At 35.5% G+C, this 25,115-nt stretch overlaps 1 protein-coding gene across 2 annotated transcripts in view; it reads left to right on the forward strand.

Moving 5' to 3' along the window:
- Window positions 1–24,828, forward strand: part of bms1 (BMS1 ribosome biogenesis factor) — a 28,031-nt gene extending 3,203 nt beyond the window's left edge. Inside the window, exons 3-23 of one of the 2 annotated variants that reach the window (XM_039767979.1) lie at window positions 1,760–1,950; window positions 2,249–2,328; window positions 2,600–2,788; window positions 2,873–3,015; window positions 3,820–3,941; window positions 5,299–5,483; window positions 8,528–8,667; window positions 9,034–9,566; window positions 9,684–9,785; window positions 10,054–10,205; window positions 10,340–10,421; window positions 10,510–10,592; window positions 10,670–10,846; window positions 11,022–11,210; window positions 11,341–11,521; window positions 12,580–12,638; window positions 12,793–12,915; window positions 13,032–13,176; window positions 21,370–21,545; window positions 21,666–21,827; window positions 21,968–24,828. In XM_039767979.1, the coding sequence (XP_039623913.1) occupies window positions 1,760–1,950; window positions 2,249–2,328; window positions 2,600–2,788; window positions 2,873–3,015; window positions 3,820–3,941; window positions 5,299–5,483; window positions 8,528–8,667; window positions 9,034–9,566; window positions 9,684–9,785; window positions 10,054–10,205; window positions 10,340–10,421; window positions 10,510–10,592; window positions 10,670–10,846; window positions 11,022–11,210; window positions 11,341–11,521; window positions 12,580–12,638; window positions 12,793–12,915; window positions 13,032–13,176; window positions 21,370–21,545; window positions 21,666–21,827; window positions 21,968–22,195 (3,442 nt within the window). In that variant the 3' untranslated portion in view covers window positions 22,196–24,828. The remainder of the gene's footprint in view (window positions 1–1,759; window positions 1,951–2,248; window positions 2,329–2,599; window positions 2,789–2,872; window positions 3,016–3,819; window positions 3,942–5,298; window positions 5,484–8,527; window positions 8,668–9,033; window positions 9,567–9,683; window positions 9,786–10,053; window positions 10,206–10,339; window positions 10,422–10,509; window positions 10,593–10,669; window positions 10,847–11,021; window positions 11,211–11,340; window positions 11,522–12,579; window positions 12,639–12,792; window positions 12,916–13,031; window positions 13,177–21,369; window positions 21,546–21,665; window positions 21,828–21,967) is intronic. The other variant, XM_039767983.1, reaches the window with a different exon arrangement.
- The last annotated feature ends 287 nt before the right edge of the window (window positions 24,829–25,115 follow it).

Raw genomic sequence — 25,115 nt, forward strand, 5'->3', positions numbered from 1 at the left:
CTCTATTGGATTGAGATCTGGTGACTGTGGAGCCCATTTGAGTACAGTACAGTGAACTCATTGTCATATTCAAGAAACCAGTTTAAGATGATCAGAGCTTTGCGACATGGCACGTTATCCTGCTGGAAGTAACTGTCAGAAGATGGGTAAACTGTGGTTTACACCCTAGAGATGGTTGTGCCTGAAAATCCCAGTACATCAGCAGTTTCTGAAATACTCTGACCAGCCAGTCTGGCACCAACAACCATGCTATGTTCAAAGTCACTTAAATTACCTTTCTTTCCCCTTCTGATGCTCGGTTTGAATTTCATCAGGTTGTCTTAACAATGTCTACATGCCTAAATGCTGCCATGTGATTGGCTGATTAGATATTTGCATTATCAAGCAGTTGAACAGGTGTACCTAATGAAGTGGCTGTTGAGTGTTTATTTGTTCAATTCCAGCGAAGGTACATCTGATTAAAAAAAATGAGGCAGAGATTAGCCAAACCATGTTTACTGATAGTGTAATTTAGCAAATTAGATGCACTTGATCGTAACCACAACTACTGGGATTCCTTGAGAAGAGGTGAAGTATGCACTTTTCCTCTGGAACTAAAGTGTATGCTTTGGCTGTACAAAAAAGTGTTAAAAGAAGTGGTCTTCTATAGGAGGTGTTGCAGCTAAGAAACCTTTCTTTTGGAAAGACAAAAAGCAGAAAAGATGGCAATATGCGAAAGACCACAAGGCATAGGCTGACATATTCTTAGTAGAACACCTTCTGTTGAAAATCTTAAATTTTTTGAGAATCATTGTGAGACTACTTCCAAAAATTATACAGCAATGTACAAAAGTGGAATGCCTTGGGAAGCCACACAATATACTGGCTTGTTTTAAAGCAAAATACTTTTTGTTACTTTTCAGTGTGTATTTGTGTTTATTCTGATGCTTTACAATGATTTATATGAGCAAATAAACCTGTACTGAACAGATAACTTGCTTTGAAAATAATTTTCTTTGTTGGCCCAAGGCTTTTTGCACAATAAAGCAATTCATAACAGTAAGCTTAACAAATTCAGTTATGGATACTGTGTAAATTAAATCTTGGTGTGGTAGTTGTTACTAGGTTATATAATTCTTAGATGGAATATGTGTAAATATTTTTGATCAGTTTTTTAGCACATTTGTTGAGCTTGCATTTGAAACGGGTATTAATGATGCACTATTGCAAATGTTATTTCTGAGCTTGTATATCGCTCAAGTTCTGTACTAATGTGCCAAAATGGATAAATGATGACTATCATTCTTTAAAGTTAATAAAGTATCAAGGTTAAGGGAGCTATTGTCACTATTTCAGGTTGACTGTGTGGAAGAGTGATTACGGCATTGGGCTTTAAAAAGCTAAATGTTTGAACCTGAGATAATTACTTAACTAGTTTGTGCTGAAATTGTTAAAAACATATTATATACAGTATATATAAACAATTATAAAATATACTGATCTTATTTTACTTTTGTAAAAGCATATCCTTTAATACTTAGTAATATAATAATAATAGAAAGAGAGACACTTTCACACATTATAATAAAAGACTGTCTTATGATTTTCCTAAAAACTATTCTGCAAAGTTAATGCTATGCTTTCTCCTGGCCTCATGTATGTTGGTCATCTTATTAAATAAAAGGTTCATATTTATCAATCTTTTCTAAGCTGAATTTTAAAAATGCACATAAAAAATAGTGTATATTTTTCATTTAACCTTTTTATGTCCTATCATCAGGACTCAAGATCTTAAAACAAAGAAGCATCATGCACCAATAGTGGATCGTTCACCTCAAGAGCCTCCTCCTATTCTTGTTGTTGTTGTTGGTCCTCCTCGTGTGGGCAAGAGCACACTGATCCGCTGTCTGATTAAGAATTTCACAAAGCAAAAACTGACTGAAATTAATGGACCAGTTACCATTGTATCAGGTGGGATCTGCTATAATTTAGAATCTACTGTATAGTACTGACCAGTTTCCTCTTACTTTTAGAACAGAGCATAATAATCTGTAGCAGGCCTGGGTGTTTTGGACAAAAGTGTGTCATAGGGGATTTAAAGTTTTTTTTTTTTTTTTTGCTGAATGACAGATTGAGTGACTTTTTCAAGCTGAAGCTAAAATAGTATTCCATCCAATTCACTGATTTTTCATTGATTTTGTTAGGTTAGCAGTTTTAAGATTTATGTAAGATTTTATATTCTTCTGTAATTGTAAGTATCTTTTCACAGGGAAGAAGAGGCGTCTCACATTCATAGAATGTGGAAATGACATCAGTACCATGATTGACTTGGGCAAAGTGGCAGACCTTGTAAGGAAATCAGACTGACATTGATAAGGGTTAATGTTGCATTAGATGACTAAATATGATCATGTATCTTGTATGTTTAATGTTAAGTTTACCTCTTAATTTTGAGCTTTCCCTAAAGAATGTTTAGAATTTAGGCAGGTTTCATCAAATACTTTACAGTTCTGCTGAATTGTGGTAGCCAAAAGTTATTTATAAAAAAAAAAAAAAAAAAAGTTTTTGGTTTTTTTTTTTTCCCCTTAACAGAATCTACCTTTTGTTCCTTTTGAATCAGGTACTAATGCTGATTGACGCCAGTTTTGGATTTGAAATGGAAACCTTTGAATTTCTCAACATCTGCCAGGTGCATGGTTTCCCAAAGATCATGGGAGTGCTGACCCACTTGGACTCATTCAAGAATAATAAACAGCTCCGCAAAACCAAGAAACGTCTAAAGCATCGATTCTGGACAGAAGTTTACCAGGTGAATAAAGAGATTGTTAATCATAAATTGTTTATTAGTTTGAGTAATGGAGTAAATTATATATTGTTGATTGTGTTTACACAGGGTGCCAAGCTGTTTTACCTCTCGGGAATGGTACATGGCGAGTATCAAAACCAAGAGATCCGTAATCTTGGTCGCTTCATTTCTGTCATGAAGTTTCGGCCACTGGTATGGCAAACATCACATCCTTATGTTCTTGCTGATCGGTAAGTATCTGGAACATTCTTACTTCTGTTTGTGTTTTGCAGATGTTATATTGCTACAATTACATTAAATTGCATTTTGTTTTTCAGTATTCTGTTGTACTTTTGCAATGGTAACAACCATTATTTTTCTGTTGAGATCTTAATGTGAAATTGTATATCATAACTAATTGCTCTTGCTATCTGTGGGTCTATTTCTGATTTGTCTTTAAAGTTTGCACCACGCAAGCCCTTTTTTCCTTTTGAAGCAATGGTATTGTGTATTATATGAATTATATTAATACTGTACATATATAATGACTGAGTAGCTGTTTACTTTGAAATATATAACATTTGCACAGAAAATATTCAATTCAGTTTTGTAGAGGTTGTGTTTAAGGAGAAAGGAAAAGAGTCCATAATATTTTAATCTGATACTATAAGGAGAACAAGCACTTGCCAATCAGAATTATGAAGAAAGGTTAACAATATGGTTCATGGAAAAGGATGAGTATCACTAGGTCTTAGGCATTAGTCTCGGCAAAAAGTTCTGTAAATTTCCCTGAAGGTACAGAAGCTACATAAGTATGAGTACAGTATGAGAAATAAATTTGCTGGGGCAGTGATTGCAAACGAGATTTTGACGCATCTGATTTGAATGGTAAAAAGAGCTAAGAAGAGAAGTGAAAAACAATGAAATATGTCGATGAAACTTGGGGTCGACAAGATGAATGGAGTCATGGTTGTAGATTGTAAATGCAATTTTCAACTCTGATGGCCAAGAAACAGGTAGCAATCAGTATAAAAATTTTGTCCTCTGTTTTCCAGAATGGAGGAGCTGACTGACCCAGAGGCTGTTCGACTAAATGTGAAGTGTGACCGTAAGATTTCCTTGTATGGATATCTCAGAGGAGCGCATTTGAAAAACAAAAGCCAAATCCACATTCCTGGTAGGAGAATTTAAGGGTTGATTTGAAAAATGGAAATTTGATTTCTTACCTGTAGTTTTCCAGTTCTTGTTTAACAGCAAGTCATTTTAATATTGGAAAACATGACTCAATTATTGTAAATGGACTGGACAAAACACAGTATAAACATGGATTTGCATGAGAATGTGCAAACTTCACACGGACAAGGAACAGCTCAATTTCTGAGGCAGCAACACAAACCATTCCACCTCTATGTATTCCCCTGTTAGAAAACAAAATCAACAAATTACGGCAATGAACAACTGATGGTTCAGTCTTTCCAATATTTTTTAATTCTGTACACCAATTTCGCAACTTTCCTGCATCTTTTCTTTTTTTCCATTCAGTAGCAGTTGATGATCATTATATAGCTTTAGTCATTGGTATATTATGCAGCAGTAACACCAATACCATATTTAGCTGCTAATATCAAATAAAAAGCTTAACACCCCAGATTCTCCTCCATTCACTCTGTATTGGTGGCCATAAAAGGACATGTGTAACTAGATAGATAGATATATAGGACTGTGTAACAGACTGCACCAACTTGTTTAACGGCCAGATCATCACCTAGGGCCTTTACCAGCAAACAGCTTACAGTAATGCTATGAGTGATAGATGCTGCCTTTGTGACACTGCACTGTGATCCTGGCCTGTTGGCACTACATTTTGATAATGTAGTGTTGGTACTGCCTGATGGGCTAGCTATACAGAATAAAATTGCAGGTAATGCAATTGCAATCACAAAGAAACATCTATAATGGGAATGAATGACATAACCTCAGCCTCAGACCATATAAAATAGAATGTTCTGTGTATGGTTGCTTTGTTTTTATGCAGTAAATTTTAGTTTACAGTTAAGGCACTGGGAGTCTCTCTTTTTTATAGAAACATGAACATCTTAAAGGACAGAATTACATCAGCAGCTAGTCAGTATGTTCAAATAACACAATATAAATGAATAAAGATGAATCTCTGCCTGAAACATTATCCTTTTCTTTGAATACAGCTAAAATTGCAGTGAACTTTATGAAGGCTATATAACTCTACTATTCCTTTTACTTGTTCTTGCTTTAATGGTACTTTCACATATATAAAGTATAATTCTTCTATAATATATGTACTTTTAAATATATACTTTTGCATAGATCTGTGTTGAATTTTTCGAAAAGTAACACTCAATAGTTCCTGTATATATTTGTCTTTTTTTGTCACAAACAACATCTGTGACAAATAGTATAATCCCTTTATTAGGCTTTTGTGTATCAATTCAATGAAAATTTTATGGGAATAATTCTGTGTATGTAAAGACCTAATGGTATAAAATTTTAATGCATAGGTGTTGGCGACTTCACTGTGAGTGACCTGAGCTTCCTCCCAGACCCCTGTCCTCTTCCTGAAGAACAGAAAAAGCGTGCACTTAATGAGAAAGAAAGGCTGCTTTATGCTCCAATGTCTGGAGTAGGTGGTGTGGTCTATGATAAAGACGCAGTGTATATTGACCTGGGTGGAAGCCATGCACAGGTAGAATAATGCTCTAATTGTGTAAAATTGTTTGTCATTTCCTTTTAATTATTTTATTCCTTATCCATATCAACACATTTATATATGCAATTCCAAATGAGCACACAGTAATCAATTTTGAGAGTGCACAATTATTTGTTATACAAAACACGACTTGTAAAACTGTATCTTACCATATTTTGCTAATAAGAAAGTTATTATATATTGTCAATACATTTTTAATTCATTATGAATTAACACTTATCAGTCAAAACTATATTTAGAACAAGATTTTTTAAATGTACTGTGAGTAGGATTGTTCCTAACTTTACATTCACAAGCATCTACATCTTAAAAAAAAAAAAAAAAAAAGTTTACAACTCCTTTAGGATTTTTTTAATTACTTAATGATTATCATAACTTTTTTCGTGTTGTTTATTCAGACATTTTATCTATTATTATGGCTTAAATAAAGATTGGATCACAGGTTTAAGTTTATAAAGCACTCATGAAAAAATTCTGTAAAATCCTAAAGAGCTTTAACATTTCTTTTAATAATTGTAGTACTCTTTCCAATAGTGTAGCTTGGAAAGAAAAAATAAATGTCTTTTGAACCGCTCAAAAAAAGTTTTCTTTTCTACTGTATACTTAGTTGAAATCGGCTTGTATAAATGCTCAGCAAATGAAATCATCATTTTTATATTTGTGTGTTTTTGTATCCTTTAGTATCGATAGCATACTTCCTCACTCGGTTATCTTTTTGTACAAATATACTGAATTTCTTAGCACTTAACATTTCTTAATAGGGTAAGAGGAGAGCTGGCCTGTTTTGTCTAAGGTGATCTTATTGTCTTGTTTATCATGTCTAGGATCTCTTTGGAAATACAATTAGACAACGGTTTTCTTTTGATTTTTTTAAATACACTTTTCATTACTAGCTGTTGTCAAAAAATTCTATGTTTAATATGTATATTAAGTCCAGTGAAATACACAGGTTTGGAATTTCTGGGGAGACCTGGCTGTGTCTACTAGAATTCTAGCTGAGGGTCTCCCTTACATTGAGAAACAGTGTGGGAACACTTTACTTCCATCCAAAATGTATGATATCTTAATAATTTTAAAAAATACATACTGGGATAACAACAGTTCAGTCTTATGCATGTTCTTATAAGTTTTTGTCTCTCCCAATTATTAATTTCAAATAAATGTACTGTGATATTAAACTGCCTGATGTGCAAGAAGTACTCTGTAAAATAAGACTTGTTTTTATGTAATGCATGAATATACTGGTAGAATAAGTCCGCAATTAGCATGACATCATATCTGCTTAATTTTCATTATAGTTTGGTCTAGTTGAAGTGGAAACATGTGTCCAACAAATTTGGATGTACAGTATATGTGGCTGAAAGCCTTCAAAGTTTATCATATGTAATTCTTCCATGTTACTACTAACATCATGTTGAATCATCTGCTGGGATTACACTGTACAGCATTTGTTGTTTTTACCAACATATATGCTCATATGTGTTCCAGACACCTTTTGCTTAGAAGCCAAAAATTCTCTCCTTTCCTACTCTGAATACTCTTGATTTAACATATCATGATGGAATTGCTCTCTTTCCTAGTTTTCCAAAATCAATCCATCATAAATTATAAGCAAAGTGCAAAAACATAGCTTGAACAGCTTGCTAATGTAACATACTGTGAGCACAGCATTTCTGACACACATTTACTAAGAATTTTGTCTATTCAGGTAATCTCATACTGGTGATCTCATTCAACAGGTTTTAGAATAATCTCTGTTAGGCAAATTCTTGGTCACAGCTGTATTTTTCCATTATAATATCTTATTAATGAAGAAATCAATCAGAAAGTGAAGACCTATTGCATCCAGAAATTAGACGCTGTAAAACATTAAGTTTTAAAACTGCAAACATATATGCCAGGTCAGAAATAATAGAATGGTTAATAGAACTTCCCTGGAATCCTGTAGTTGAAACTGAGTATAGCATCCCTTTAATAATGGACCAAAAATGATTGTCTTTTTATTAACAGAGACCACACTACTGTGTTGTGAATTAACTGTAGATTATCAAGTAAAATGTTTCAGTAGGACGAGAATAACGGATCAAGATACTACAAATGAGCAGTTTTGGTTTTAAAACAATAAATAGGTTTTTCTCAGTTTCACAGATTAAAAAAAAAAATTTAAAAACAAACAGGTCAGATATAGTGTCTTACCAATGTATTTAACTTCATTTGAAATAAGCATGCTTATTGCATTTTTTTTTTTTTTGTAATTGTGAGCTGTGGCGCAAAATAAATTCTATTGAAATATATAACAATGAGAATATAAATGAATGAAAATATTATAGTGAAATATATAGAGGTATAATGATGATACTTTTTATATACTCTAATGACATACATAATCATTATGTATGTATCTAATGTGTTTTATTTTAAAAAATTAAACATACTGTATACTTTTTTCCTTAAGTATTCAATCAATTTATATGGCAGTAACCAGAAGTGGTCAAAATTTGTTTCTTGAAGTTCTGAAACATCAAGAAAAGTTCTCTTGAGGAAGCCTACAAGAACAAGTGAACATGTCTCCCAATCACAGGGAGCATACCACCTGGGAAATTAATTATATGGAAAGATAGGATTTGACGAAGTAATTTAATTTTAATTTTCTATTTTGCTTTGAATCAGAATGCACTTTCATTTATAATTCCAGAAAATATCCAAATTAATGCTGTTGATTCCCAAATGAATGTTATTCGTTCTAGGGAACAAAAAATTGTAAATAGTTATTTAGCATTAGGTAGACAGACAAGTGTGTCCCAAATAAACACATTTTCCTGTCTTCCTCTACCATGGCCTGTGTTGGGCTCTTAAGCAAGTATGAATGGGTAGGTTGTCATTTGAAATTTTTTTTTTGCTCAGTTCCAGTTAAAAATATCCACACACCTCCATCTGGTTAAAATGTTTAATACATGTCATAAACCTTTTTATAGCAGTTATAGATTTGTCAACCATGTCTCCATTACTTTGACCCACAGGAGGAGCCTAGACCTTCAACAGAACTGGTGCAGTCCCTTATCAGCACACATTCTACCATTGATGCAAAGATGGCTGTCAGCAAGGTATCACTCTTCAGTGGTTCTGCCGCACTACAGTCTGATGAGCTGCAGGATGAGGAGTAAGTGTGATAGAGAAGAAATGGTTAATCAAGAATTGAATGACAGTTGAATTTTTTTAATCAAGTCAGTGAGAAGTCAAGCAAAATGACATCTTTTATTACCTAACTAAAAAGATTGCAATATGCAAGCTTTTGAGGCAACTCAGGGAAGTTATAAAGAGTAAAAGATACATTTTTTGATTTGGTGGTTCAGAATGTTTAAACAACATACAAATCAAATCTTTTTTTTTTTTTTTTGTCTCATACAACACCACAAGCTTTTTGATTTGATTTATTTTTTCCTGATATTTCTCTAATAAGCAAGACCTTCACTGTCCACTGCTCATGTCACACTAATTACCCTGTAAACCTATAAATCTGTAACAGGCCATGCCAGGAGAACCCCAAAGAAGAGACTATTTGGGATCCTGAAAAAGGAAGAGTTCGACGAAGAGCTATGTTTGCTGGTGAGAATCAGGAAGAAGATGATGACGACAGTGAGGAAGACAGTGATGATGATGATGAAGAAAATGAAGATGAGGATGATATGAGTGAGGAAGAGTATGAGGTAGATAAAGATAATGACAAGGAAGTGTCAGATGCAGAAGAATGTGGACCACTCAAGCGACGGAAACTGAAGGAAGATGTAGAAATAGACGAAGTATTGGCTTTTGCGGATAGTGATGATGAGTTGGAGAAGAGTGAGCAAGAGAGTAGTGATGATGACAGTATTTTGAGCAATGAAAACGTGTGTAAGAACAAAAGGCAAATTGCTGTTCGAGATTCTGGACATTGCACTGATGAGGAACTCCAAGGTTCAGATGAAGAACATAATTTAATGAAACAAGCCAAAGTCAACATTATAAAGTTAGAGTCTTCTGAAAGTAAAGATGATGAAGAGATGTGCGTTGAAACTGCTGGTTAGTATCCTCAATCTTTGCATAGTTGTCCAATAAATCTCAAGTGCCCCATTCCTTTATATTACTTATGCGCCAATGCTTTCTTGTGTCCACTTACATCTAATTCCCTCCTTGCAGGTGCTCTTCACTGGAAAGAGGGGCTAGCTAAAAAGGCAGCAGAAGCATTTTTTCGGCAACAGCAGATAGCGCCCAACTTGCGCAAACTTGTTTATGGCAAAGGTGGTGTTTTTAAATTAAATTCTCTTAAAACTGGATGCTGAATATGTATGTGACAGAGAAATTAAGTGTAATTTTGAATAGGTTTTATATTTGTGTAGTACAGAAGTGTTTGTTGATATACAGGTCAAAAAATCAGTCTTTCATTGAGTGGCTGGTGTTGGCTCTGCTATGTCTAAAAATGATTTTAGAGAAGCTGTTGCATTGTCGAAAGAATATTGAGCAATATATCTTTAGAGCTTTCTTTTTTAAATTCCCTTTGCCTCATCAGTAATGGATGATAAAGAAGAGGAAGCAGAAGAGGAGGAGATAGGTGGGCTCTTCCACGTCAGCCGTCCTAAGGCACAGATGAGGTGCAGAGCCAATGGAATAGACTGTTCTCGCTACCCTGTAGACACAGACCGTGATTGGGATTGTGAAGAGGTGATTTGTTTAGTGTAATATTCTTTTCTGCCGAATCATTTTTTGTTCTAGCATTAGACATTTCATGCAGTGCTTTTTGCGCTTTATCTAGCTTGTAGTTGTGTTATTGGATTGGTGCCTCTACTCTTTTTCAGGTGCTGGACTCTATTAGGGACTGCTTTGTTACTGGAAATTGGGACAAGAATGAAGATGCTGCAAAGCTACTGCAAGAAGATGGTAGTGATTCATTTTTCTCATTTGCAGTGGAAATGTACAACTTTTGTGTCCTTCCATGTTTTCATCTTGATTAAAATTTCTGTCACAGATGAGCTTTATGGTGACTTTGAGGACCTTGAGACCGGTGAGGTACACCAAGGGGATACTGATAAGGACAAAGACCAATCTGATGTAAGAATTATTTGAACAAAATTAAATAAGTTAGAAGTCGGCATAATTGCATGTTAGAAAGACTGTTTTCTCCCCAGCAGGAAGATACTGGAGGTGATGAGGATGAGAAAGAGGAAGAAGAAAAGGAGAAAGCAGAAAAAAATGAGCGTTTAGATAAAAAGAAACGTCTAAAGGAGAAATTTGATTTAGAGTATGATGAGGGGGAATCCACCTACTTTGATGACCTTAAAGGAGAGATGCAACGCCAAGCACAGGTAAAATGAAATAACCATGGAAGTGGACTAGATGTCCTCAAAAAACTAAACTTTTGAACCTAAAGGGCACATATGTAAGTGAAGATTATTTTAATAATTGTAGCAGATTTTATATTTCTAATTTAATCCCACCTTTCTGGATGAATGCTGAACTCGATCTTACATACTTTCTCAGTTAAACCGAACCGAGTTTGAGAATGTGGATGATGAGACCAGAGTGCAGTATGAGGGATTCCGACCTGGCATGTATGTTCGCATTGAAATAGAGGGTGTGCCCTGTGAATTTATTTCCAACTTTGACCCAAACTACCCCATCATCCTTGGGGGACTTGGCAATCAGGAAGGCAGTATAGGATACCTGCAGGTGAGTACCTAAGCCTGTAAATAAATAAAAAAAATTTTATAGTGCACGCATTTTAAAAATGCGTGAGACATGGTTACATACAGCACTTAAGTGTTTCATATGATTCATAATTGTTTACTCTTCGTCTTAGATGCGAGTAAAGAAACATCGATGGTACCAGCGGATTCTAAAAACACGTGACCCACTGATTCTGTCTTTAGGCTGGCGTCGTTTTCAGACCATTCCACTTTACTACGTTGAAGATCATAATGGACGTCAGCGACTTCTTAAATACACCCCACAACACATGCATTGTGGAGGTGCCATCTGGGGTGAGAGGCTGAAATAATACTCCAGTATAAAATTTTACCTAAAGAAAAAAGTTTTTAAAACACAAACCGATTTAATTAGTAGTTATTTGGTTTGCTATAATATTATTATAATAAGAAAATGAGCTTTTCATAACTGTTTTGATGCACAGTGGGCTTGAAACTCTTTTGATGAATTCAATAATGCAAGAGGAAAAGGGACTTTTAAAAGCTTAAATTATGAGTTGGGTAATTAGCCTTTGAATATATAATGACAATAAATTGAATTAAATTCAAACTAGTTAATGGTGAATCATATATATACCACAAATACTATCAGTCTTACTTCATATCTTGTGTAGTTACACTAAGAAATATTATTTCTTTTATTTTAACTTCAGAAAGAATTCTTAATTGGATTTAACACAACCTTAATTTTTCAACAGCATTTTGTAAAAATTCTGAAGTACTGTAGTATGAGAAAATGTAGCTAAATTATAAGTATATATTATTGTATTAAAAAGAAAATGCAATACTATTTTGACTGAAAGTTACATCAAAACATTTAGTATCCTGTCAGTTTTTTGCCTTTTACCTTCTTCTGACCCTTTTAATGTGTTTTTGTTTTTTTTTTTGTTTGTTTTTTTACTATATGATATGGCATGTAGTTTTTTTTGTTTTTTTTTTCCCAGGCATAATGCTGATCCACCTCTTTTTTTATCTAGAATGCTAGAACAGTGATGTTTTACATCTGCACAAGATATCTGCATTTTCAAAAATGTGTTTATTGGTGAAATGCCTTTATTTTGAAGTCTATACAAGTAATCGGCATAGTCCTGTTATTTGTTATAGGTATTAAACTTAAGGAAATCAATGGGAGGCAGTAAAAAAGTAAAAGCAATTTACTGTGTTTTGTAATTACATATTTGTACTTTAATATATTATTATGTCAAATAATACACTTTTGGGGTTATTTTATGTTTGGAACATACAAGGAGGAAGATCGGGACCTGCTAGTTTATTATATATTTTTTTAATTGAGATGGTGGTAACTGTAGTCTTTTTCCATATGTTTATTTTAGGACCCATCACTCCACAGGGCACAGGTTTCCTTGCAATACAGTCATTAGCTGGAGGCAAGGTAAAGCACTTTTAAGTTATGTTTATTACTATATGGTATATTGCATGTGTATCAATACTTGTGAATATGCATCGGCCATTATGAGTGTATGCATAAGAAGATTTGTGTCAAATTTTACTGCTAAAGTTTAGTCCTAGGCATCATTTTTTTGCAGGCTGGATTCCGAATTGCAGCCACTGGCGTTGTTCTAGACTTGAACAAATCTGTTACTATAGTTAAGAAGTTGAAACTAATTGGTTTCCCATATAAGATCTACAAGAACACTGCTTTTATTAAGGTATGTATCTTATATGAAGTGTAGCATAGACATTTTGGCATACACCAATTTACTTTTTTTTTTTCTTTTTTTTCTTGTTTTGGTCACATTAAAATAATGATAAATTTTTGTTATAGGGGATGTTCAATTCCATTTTAGAGGTGGCTAAATTTGAAGGAGCAATCTTGCGAACAGTAAGTGGGATTCGTGGGCAGATTAAAAAGGCCTTGCACACTCCTGGGGCCTTCCGAGCCTCTTTTGAAGATCGATTGCTTATGAGTGGTAAGAAATTTAATTTTGTTTGTTTGTTGTTTACTCGGTCAATTACATAGTACTTCTAATACATCCAATTAAGAACACTATAACAGAAAAAATGACAAATGAAGCAGTGTATAGAATAGTTTTTGTCTCTTTTTTTAAAATAAAAATAGTTAAAACAAATGCAATATCAATCCAATGAAGAGCAAGTATATTTCATACTAGCAGACCATGTGCGCTTCGCTGTAGTTGGAATAATTATGTATCTACATGCGACTTATAGAGCTTCTTCATATACAACATTTTTGGTTTGTCCTCCTGGAACCAAAATATATAAATTTTCTCTATGACTAATTTGTGAACATGCTACATAAAAAATAGAAACGGGAAAAACGGCAACACCGAACAACAGTAAATGAGATAAAGTAAAAGTCTACCAAACACTAAATGAGTTAAAGTAAAAAAGGGCAACAACGCCGGCAACAACAGTAAAAAACAACAGTAAATGAAATAAAGTAAAAGTCTACTAAACACTAAAGTACAAAAATGAAGTAGAAAGTAACAGTAAACCGCAACACCGCCGGGAACACCGGCACACCAAGTCTAATAAACACTAAGAAAAACTACTTTGTAAGTAGAAACACTAAAGGAAAAAATACTATTCAGTAAGTACTGCGTCTAGTAAATAGTAAATCAGTTAAGGTGAGAGGATTAAACGCTAAGGAAAAAGAATGGCAAGACCGCGTCAGCTGCGGAGCTCAGCTCGGAGCGAAATGAAGTGAATGAAATGATGTGAATGGGAGGGGAGATGATCACGTGACTCCCCCACCCGCCTTAACTCTCCATCCCTCCACAAACACAGTCTCTCGGATCCCAACTCTCCTTTATATGTATAGATAAATGTTTTGAATGGAAGTGAACGAGCATGCCACCTATGCTCAGCAGTTACTTATTAGCATATTTTCTGTTTTATAATTACTGCATTTATTTTGCTAAAGGTATTTAAGTAAAAAACAAAATGTAATCCATTGCTGCTCAATTTGCATTACAAAGGTCCTGAATTCAGCAATCAAGTATAACAGCAGGCGTCCCATCCACTTAACACTAGAATTACCAAGGCCTACGAAAAAACTCATAAATCCTGCCCATCTTAAATCCCTTTGCACCTCTCCCTCATCACCAAGCAGCCTACTATGCCATCCCCCTACTGCCGCAGAACAGACACAAAGTTCTCCCAGTTCCAGCCTTGATTATCTGGGAGTGAAGTGCTGGAGTTTTAGAATGTATATAATAGATGCATTTCATGTGTGTTCCGTTTCTACAATAATCTCTGTAAACACATTGTTAAAACAGAAATGTTTTTCATATTTTAGTAATACATGTAGACATAAACTATATAATGTGTAAGGCCTGAAGTCCAAAGATCAAATAAACACTTTCACAAAAGGTTCAACGATGATGCAGCAGATTCCGTGATGCAGTGGCAAGAATTGCTGTCTTGTAATCAAGAGTCCCCCGATTCTATCCTGACTGTCTTGTATATTTACCGTTTTGAGTAGTGCGCTGCTCTTATTGTTAACATTATACAATAAAAACATGCATTTGATTTGCGTCTAACAGCTGGTGTACATTTATTCTTTCCACTTTTATTCTCTCCGTCACAATCACGATACATACTACACCCACCCCGTCTAGGGATCTGAGGCTGTTAGTTTTTATTTGAAACTGGGAATAACTGTAGATGTGAGTGGTGTTTTGAGACAATCGAACTGGAAAATCTCTAATCTGGAGGGATTAAAGCTGACACACAGATGCTCGTGAATCTTCCTTATTTGTATCTCATTGTCACTTAATTTTTTTTTATTCAGTTTTATTGAGTGTTCCTGCTTACACTGAATTAGTATGCACCTTATGGTCTATTATGTAAAAGCCACACTGACATAAAACAGAGACATAAGTATGTATATATGATATTTGGAATTATTCATTTTATGACCTTTATAGTACATTTCGGAAGACATTGTGGCACTGATGTAACATTATTCATATTCATTCGCATACCATCTTGCGGTCACTGATTACAACTGCATGTTGTTTTTTTTTTCGTTTTTTTTTCCCCGATCTTGCCCTGTCTCCACATTTTGGTGCATGGTAGTGTTTCCTTTGTACTCTAGGACATGCAGAGGAAAGAAAATTCCTCTGCAAGGTGAGCCATGAACACTCTACTTTTCTCAGTGGACCCCGTACATCCCTTGCACAGTACACGTGCGTTTATCGCGTTGACATGCGAGTGAATTTATGCTGGCGCTGTTATTTAGGGTCAGATCAGGAGGGGAGGAAGATAAATTTACACCCGATCTGTTCGTTTTCAAATAATAGTACATTAGTGTGATGATGTTTTCTGATTGGTACTATTCAGGTCACAAAGTTATTTCTTCAAAATGTCTCATATTTGTCAGGTGGCCGGTTGCTTGTGCTATAACAAGCTTGACCTAGCGGGGAATGAATATGAATAATGTTACATCAGTGCCACAATGTTTTCCAAAATGTACTATACAGGTCATTTATCCATTATCCAACCCGCTATATTCTAACTACACGGTCACAGGGACTATACAGGTCATAAAATATATAGGTCCAGTATGTATTGTGATCGTGACAGCGAGAACAAGAGTGGAAAAAAAAAAAAGCTAACTTTTACAAGTCCTATAAATTTACACTGGCTGTTACAGATGCAAATCAAATGTATGTGTTTATTGTATAATGTTAACAATAAGAGCAGCTCACTACTGAAAACGGTAAATATACGAGGCAGTCCGGATCGAACTGAGGGACTCTTGATTACAAGTCAGCAATTCTTACCACTGTGCCACGGAAGCTGTTACATCCTTGAACCTTTTGTGAAAGTGTTTACTTGATATTTGGACTTCAGGCTTTACATATTATATACAGTAGTTTGTCTACATTTTGTCATTTATTACTAAAACTAGCAAAATACCCGCGCTTTGCAGCGGAGAAGTAGTGTGTTAAAGAAGTAATGAAAAAGAAAAGAAAAGGAAACATTCTGAAAATAACATAACATGATTGTCAATGTAATTGTTTTGTCACTGTTGTGAGTGATGAGTGTTGCTGTCATATATATATATATATATATATATATATATATATATATATATATATATATATATATGAATATATATATATATATATATATATATATATATATATATATATATATACACACACACACTGTGGACTCTGGCCCAGGCACAGGCAGATGGACATCATATTTTCACCACACACCGTTTATTTACAATGTAACGTGCACTGACAACCCCAGTGCCTCCAGCACCGATTCCCCCAATGTCCAGGCCACACAGTCCTGTGCCTTTCTTTTTCCTGGCCGCCTCCTGTCCTCACTCCAGCTCCGTCCTCTTCCACCCAACTTCCGCCCATGACTGGAGGGAGGCGGCCCCTTTTATAGGAACCCGGATGGGCTCCAGCTGCTTCCTGGCAATCAGTCCTAGCCACACTCCAGTGTGGCGGAAGTGCCGGCTACGCACCCGGAAGCTGTCCGGGTGTCCCCTGTCGTCTTCCCCCCAGCACTTCCTGGTGTGGCAGAAGTGCTGGGCTCCAGGGTTCCTCAGGCACCTGGGCGCCGCCTGGCGGTGGCCACGGGCCCCTACAGGGTTGGGCTTCCAAGCCCTCTACCTGTGGCCCCCAACATAACCAGGACGGACGCTCGTGGTCTGGAGGAGGCACAAGCCCTCCTCTGGTCCTCCTGGGCATCCCGGCCGGGGACCACAACACACACACACACACGTAAACATATATATATATATATATATATATATATATGGATGTATGTGTATATATGTATGGAGATATATATATATATATATATATATCTCCATACATATATACACATACATCCATATATATATATATCTATCTATCTATCTATATATCTATCTACATATATATCTATCTACATATATATCTATCTACATATATATCTATCTACATATATATCTATCTACATATATATATCTACATATACATACACACACACACACACAGTGTTTGGGGTGCCAGAATCCATGAAGGAAGAAACATGAAAAACATTATTTGTACAAAATCTTAATTTCTTTATCCATTCCTAAATAATTAAATGGGCAGTCTATTTCGTATCAGTGCAATACGCTTTTGTTAAAACGGATGACTCCCGCTCTTACGTGCAAGTCTGACTGGATATTATGAACTACCATATCTGTTCAAGTTCTATTTAAATTTTAAATAGAAGGAATTCTTATTTAGTCGACAGAATATTATTCCGGAATAAATCAACTCAAACCTTAAATAACTTATAATATTTTGCTCTCCATAAAAATATATCCTGTCTAAATTATACAAGTTAGAAATAAAGTAAATGTTAAAAGAACAAACATTCACATTTCTTTACTCTTATGTAATTTTATATAAAAAATAAACTTAAATTTTGAATATCCCAAAAGATTTTGCTCTCCATAAAAATACATCCTGTCAAAATTATACAAATTCAAATATGAACATGGTGCATAACAAAACCTGGAAATATAAATACAATTTTTTCTTTTCAGCAATAAAAAATCAATTCATTCAGTTGTCTTTGCTCTTATGTCATTTTATCAGAGCGGACGCCTGGCATCTTTTTTTGGCAACAAGTTTGTTTATGTTTGGTGTGAGGTTCTGTGTTGTGGAGATTCTAAGAGTGGACTGCAGGTACTCATCAGTGAGGTGACTCCTGTGTGCTGTTTTGTTAGTCTTCATGACTGAGAAGAGCTTCTCACACAGATATGTGCTACCAAACATGCACAAGGTTCGAGCCGCATGTAGACGGAGCTGGAGCATTTCTGCGGGAATGGAGTGAATAAACTGTGCGGGCCGTGCAGTATCGTACTTTGCCTTCAGTGTGCCATTACACTGCAGCTCAATCACCTCCATGTGAATCTGCACAGGTGCAGTTTCCACATCGACGGCAAATGGGTTGCGAAACAACTCAAAATTCTTTTTTTGTTCTTCAAAGCCACCAAAGTGCCGTGCGAACTCAGTGCGCTCAGTTTATCAGCAAAGTGCGTATTTGGGAACACTGTAGTGCCGAGTTGGTTCAACATTACTTGGCAATAGGGAAAGTGGGGCAAGTTGCACTGGTAGATTTGTGTCTCCCATAAAAGTAGCTTCACTTGAAATCACTTTGTGATTTTGCACGGGTAAAAACGTCTCCTGAAGTGTCAGATTCTTCTTTAACTCTTCTGCTTTCTGTATCTTATGCATTGCATTCAGGTCTTTCAGGTTATCTTGATGTTTTGTCTCATAGTGCCGTCTTCGATTTAAATTCTGTAATTACAACCACATTAGCTCCACAAATGAGACACGCGGGTTTACCGGCAATGTCAGTAAACATATACTGAGCCTCCCATCGGTTTTTAAAGGCTCTATGTTCAGAATCACCTTTTCTCTTCGGCATCGTGTGGGCTAGCTTCGCAGTAACTTGCAGCATCATAAGCTAGACTTGATTAACGCTGTAAGCGTTTGGCAAGGCAGCTGAAGCGCTGCATTATGGGATCTGTAGTTTATTGTGTTACCAGTGCTTCATATCCCCGGGCCATTAATAACAATAATCTATAAAATGATCTTGCGGGCCGGATATAATTACACGCCGGGCCGGATGTGGCCTGCGGGCCTTGAGTTTGACACATATGGACTAAATGGAACTTGAAAAGATATATTTTTCAAATGTGATCGCAATTCAGATCGAGTTGACGTGCACTACAGTACATCGAGCCCACGTGCTATTGTGGTTTTGCCTGCGTGCCTCAATAAGTTACCCTCCCCTCGCTCTTACTTTTTTACCGTTCATCTAATGAATACACTGTATGGTTTTACCAAAACAATCATTGATCGCGAATAAAGTATCCATTATTCATAAAGCTTCAATTGGTGATCTGTCTTTCTGCGTTAGCCGCATATTTTTTCATACATCTCAAAGCAAGGGGATGGATGCAAGGCTAAAATGAATCGGGAAGCACGCGTACATACTCCGTGCATCTCCTCTCGGGAATCGAACCTCGGACGCCGGCACTAGAGGCGAAGCCTCTGCTATTGAGCCACAGCGTGTGGTTTGTCTATTTGAGCGTAGCAGTGTAATTCTGTTTTTGTTCAGCACTTTTTGGAACTGTTGCTTTTTGTCTGCGCACTGCATCAGTTCGCGTGAGCCGTTGAATCTGGTTTTATATGTCACTCGCTCGCTTCTAATTGTTTCGCTGCCTTCTTAATTATATAATGTATGTTTTCTTCAGCGGTTTTTGGAGCTCTTCCTGGTTTTGTACGTACTGCGTGATTACGTGGGAGGCGTGATGATGTCACACGAAACTCCGCCCCCCACGGCTTTCGAGCTCAACTTCATTACAGTATATGCAGAAAAATAGCTTCCAGTTATGACCATTACGCGTAGAATTTCGAAATGAAACCTGCCCAACTTTTGTAAGGAAGCTGTAAGGAATGAGCCTGCCAAATTTCAGCCTTCTACCTACACGGGAAGTTGAAGAATTAGTGATGAGTCAGTCAGTCAGTCAGTGAGTCAGTGAGGGCTTTGCCTTTTATTAGTACAGATATGAAAAACATTTCTGTTTTAACAATGTGTTTACACAGATTATTATAAAAACGGAACACACATGAGATGCACGTGTTCCAAATATCAGTCTATTTCCATTCTAAAACTCCGGCACTTCTAGATAATCAAGGCTGGAACTGGAAGAACGTTGTGCCCATTCTGCAGTGGTTGTGGGATGGAATAGTAGGCTGCTTGTATTGATCGACACATTTACAAGACTAAAGACACTGATGGAGTGGTGCGAAGGGATTTAAGGTGGGCCAAATTTACACGTTTTTTCGTAGGCTTTGGTAATTCTAGTGTTAAGTGGGGCTCATTAACCTCATCCAGTGTTCCCAATAACATGGGTTGTGAGTGGGTGTACCTGTGTTACCCAGCATAAAAGATAAAAAGAAAGCTAATTTATCCGCATGTAACCTATACAGTGTATGACTGCTTAATTCATTCCAATGAATGTTCAGCGAACATAGGTGTTTAGCTTATAACAACTAAACTAATTAATATAAGGATCCAGTGAAAAGAAAGTGTTGGTAGGGAAGAAAACCTGCAGCCACAGAGGTCAAGCATGACTGAACTTGGGAAGCGCTGAGTTAAAAGGTAAACTGCTGGTTCCTTCAATATTTGCACATTATTATTAAGTAGCTGCTCTACAATTTCCTAAGACAGTGGGTGCCAGTTATAGTGCTGCGAATGTAATGTATCAGAAGTACTATGTAACTGAGTATTTTTCAGTATATATTTGTTTTTTGGTTTTTTTTTTAACCAGTGGTTAATATTATTAGTTTATTGGAATTCCTTACCCTTGAATATACTACATACAATTGCCCAGAAATAAAAGATGTGTGCTGTAGATCAGTTCTTGCTTTTACTAGTAAATGACCATCATTTTTGTTGATTGTCATTGGAAAAATAGTTTTACAGGAAACTGTATTCTTTTGAATTCAAACAGGTAATTAGTAATAATAATATTGGGAATTTGGTGTATAAATATAATTTTGTCCTGTAGCACATCCTGTTAAAAAGGTAGCATCAATCAGAATTGAATGTAATGCTTTGACCTGTAATCTTGTATCTTCACAAAGTTTTGGAGAGTTTAGATCAAAAGCAATATAAACTGAATCATTTGTTACTTTAAATTGTTACATACAAATTTTGACTTTTACAGGCTGAACATTTACGTGGAAACTCAATAAATTGAATGTTTTAAACATTGTAAGTTGGGTGGGGTAAAAAAAAAAAGGAGAAAATTTATTCTTTCAGTAATGTCCTCAACTTTTAAACCAAACCTGTTAAGGTGTTTTAAGATTTTGGGTTATTTAGATTTTCTATTGTGGGAAGGGAGGGGGTTGCACTTAAATATTGGTATATAAAAAAAATGCCCTTTCTTAGCAGATTTCTACTGGCCTAGATGTACCATCCTGCCAAATGTCTTTATAATATTTAATAAGTACATTTTATTTATATAGCATTGTTGATGAGTGATAAATGTCCTCCCTGTGTTTGACCACACAGTTGTGTTCAACAAAGATAAACCAATTGTATTCTTTCTCCAATACCTCTCATAGATGTAGTATTCCTAAGGTCCTGGTTTCCTGTGTCTGTTCCTCAGTTTTATAATCCTGTTACCTCACTGCTTCAGCCAGTGGGTGGGAAAGATAAATGGAATGGGATGAGAACAGTTGGCCAATTGCGTCATGACCTTCAAATGAATTTACCCCACAATAAAGACTCGCTTTATAAGGTAAGGCAAAGTGGTCATACTAATCTAGGCAGAAATGCTAAGAGGTAAAATGAGTACTTTAGTCACGTTTTGCTAGAGATTTATTGACACACTTTTATGGTCAAAAAATTTGTCTTTAAGCCAATCATCCGAAAGATGCGCCACTTCAATCCCCTACACATACCCAAGGATCTACAACGGATGCTGCCATTCAAAAGTAAGCCAAAGCTCCAAGAAAAGAAAGGCAATGTGCCAAAAAATCTACAAAGACCAGCAGTCATTAAAGAGCCACATGAAAGAAAGGTAAGATGCTGTCTTGTTTTATTGCCGTTCCACTCTCCTGCGGTTGTCATAACCTTGTGAGTTCATTCAAAGGATTGTTTGTTTTCTTAGCTAGATTTTCACCTGTACTCAAACTAGTTGCCGTTGTTTGCTCATTACAGATTGCATCACTGTTGGTGGCCCTTGGTACTGTACATAATTACAAAAAGAAGGCAGCACAGGCCAAACATCATGACCAGCGTAAGCAGTTTTTCAGACAGAAGCAAGGAGAGGAAGCTGATAAGATGAAGAGACAAAAAGAAGCCAGAAAAAAAATATACAGAATAATCGGACAGAAGGAGAAAAAAAGACAGAAGTCCAGCCTAAAGGGTTCTGGTCACAAGGAATAAACTGGTCACTTAGGAGAACTGTTGTTGGATTATTATGTAAATGTATTAATGCTGCATAAACTTACAGAATATGGGAACAATTCTATAAGTCAAGCCTTGTTGTTCTGTTACAGACTGATGAACATGAATGAGGCCCCAATACTCTTTTTTTAGAAAATGTTTCCTGAGTACTTTTTAAGCATTGAAAACTTGTAAAATAAACCCTGTTGTTTCCCCAGATTATCCTTGGGTGTAACCCTTCCAGCATTTTTTATTCACACTTTCTCTTAATTGATCACATTTTTGTTGTACTAATTACTGTGTATTTATCACTGACATTGGTTGGCCAATGATAAAAAGGTATAGGAAAAATTTATAAACACTGATTTTATTGATCCCATTTGGTCAGAAATTCTTTCCCCTTGTAGCTTCAAACACAATGGAAGAACTAATTCTGGACACATCACAGGGTGCACACAAGGCATACTCAAGGCCACACCCATAACCTTTAAGAAACAACTCTTTGAGAGTAAAACAAACACATACACAGGGAGAGCATGTAAAATCTGCTTTGAAGTGACAAGGCTATTCACTTTAACATCCAGTTGTAAAATAAAGGTAGTAAAGGATATCTGCTACACAAAAACCACTTTAAAGTATTTCTTGACATTTATTTAGCGAATTGAAAGCAGTTAAAATTAACAGGGCGGTAGGTGAGCTAACAGAAATCACTAATCATCTAGTTGTTGAACTTAGACAAGTTTGATTAGACTAAAGAAGATCATAGTGTATGTGTCTAAAAATGTAGTATCTGTATAAACAATGTTTTTCTCATATAAACAGAATAGTTAACTTTCATAAATAATTTTGGCAAATATTTATTGGCATTGCTTGCCATGCTGTGCTCATGTATTTAGCCCATTTTACAAAGGCAGGCCATTCCAGCATTTTGCTTTTAACTTAGTACATCAAAGTCATTAGTGAACAAAATGCAGAGTTGATACTGGTTAAATCATGTAAAATTGAAAATTCTCATAAAGGTCTAGTATAAGTCCTGTCAATTTTCAACCTTTCGTTAATGTGTGAAGAAAGCTGCTGGGGTTAGCCCACAAAATATAATGATTTATACTTTAAAGCATCTTAAGTACCTTGTGACTTCTCACAAAACATCTCAGTTTATTTTGCATGGTTTAGCTATTTGGAAACTGTCTGAACACAAGAATAAGAGAGCTACAGTGTACACAAGTTGAAAAGGAAACTGATTTCACCTTTCATGAATAGCAGTGTGGGCAACTTGTAAATCTGCTGAATGTGTGTAATGAGACGGGGTTCAAGTACAAAGCTGAAATCTTTCAACCTTTTTAGATAGTCACAGGGATATTATGCAACTTGTAGTAAACCCAAGGCTTTTGCTTTTGACTCTGTCTCAGACCTGAATAGTCAACACAAATGATATTCACATGGGAAATTTCAGCTCTTCTTAAAAAATGAATAAGCTTGTCCTACCTAATTCATTGTGTAACCTTCTCATATATTGACTTTTATGTTGGCAAATGCAATATTTCCAGCTTGTACGTTGCTGATTAACTGTACTGAGTGGAGACTTCTCTTTTCTGTTTGAGTGTTAGCCCAAGACTGTTATTTCTAGTGATAAAGATCATGATCAGTATATAGAATTTTGAAGTTTAATAATGAAATAATTATTCCAAAATTAATGATCGGATTGTTTGAAAGAATAATTTTATGCCATTGTGTTTATTGTTAATTTCTCTGTGAATTGTGCTGTTTATGGCCTTTGTACATACTTGATATCAATGCTGTATATAAATATTCTTCTTAATTTAGCATTTTTGAGAAGCATAATATACACTTTAATTTTGGGATTCATACATAAATGCCTTCAAAAATGCTCCTTTCATCTATGTCATAGTAATTTATAAAGACACCCTCACTAAATGAATAAATTATAGTTAACTATGCCATTGATTTAATGCTATGTTTAAGGTCATTGTCATGCTGTGTGACTTAACATTTTGAGCTGCAGGTGATACATGCCCTGTTATTCTCTTGAACAATTTCCACGTCCAACCTGGAATTTATTTTCCTCCTCAATTATTTCAGGCCATCCAGCAAAACGTCCCCAAACTTCTATCTTCTCTACTATGCTTCACGGTTGGAGTTAGGATTTGGAGTTCTTTTGCTGTATTTATTCAAACATTGTGTGAAAGCCTTCAATTCTTGTTTCATCTGTCCACAGTGTGGTGTTCTGTAGGGTTATGGAACATTGGAGAGCAGTCAGTGCTTACCAATATTATGTGCACCACTAATCTATTATGCAGATCTCTTATGTTAAGAAGTTTTTGGTTTTGTTTTTTTTTTTTTTTTCGTAAACGCATGGAGACATTGTCAAGTCAAAGATTAACCTACAGATCCTTGCACGTTATTTCTGCATGATGCCAACTCTTACCAACAATAGGAGCATTCAGGGCTGTGATGTCGGAGTAAAAGCAATTATTGGATTACCAGTGTTAGAGCTGATAAAAATGTCCCAAGTTTGACTAAATATAAATTGTAATGTAATGTTTTAAAATTTCTAATTTCTGATTTAACTATCTTCTCTTCTAGATATTTGATAAAAATATGCCTATCTTTAAGTCTTCTTTTGGTCTTATGTTTAAAGTTATTCTGTCTTTGTAAGCCACAGCAACATTGCCTTTAAACCCTAACTAAACAGTTTAGACTGCTAAAAAGTAACCTGATGATTCACGTTGGCAGTAATGAAGCGAATGTATCTTGATTTTTGTGTGCTTTTAATCAAAATAGTAAATTAGTCTAATTACAAATTGAAGAGTCGAAGTCAGTAGCACCAGAAATTTTGGAGTAAAAGTTTGCAGCCCTAGTAGCATCAATACTGAATTTCTTGTGTTTACTGACTGATTGT

The sequence above is a fragment of the Polypterus senegalus genome, chromosome 1 (genome assembly GCF_016835505.1).
Source record: "Polypterus senegalus isolate Bchr_013 chromosome 1, ASM1683550v1, whole genome shotgun sequence".
Classification (NCBI taxonomy): domain Eukaryota; kingdom Metazoa; phylum Chordata; class Cladistia; order Polypteriformes; family Polypteridae; genus Polypterus; species Polypterus senegalus.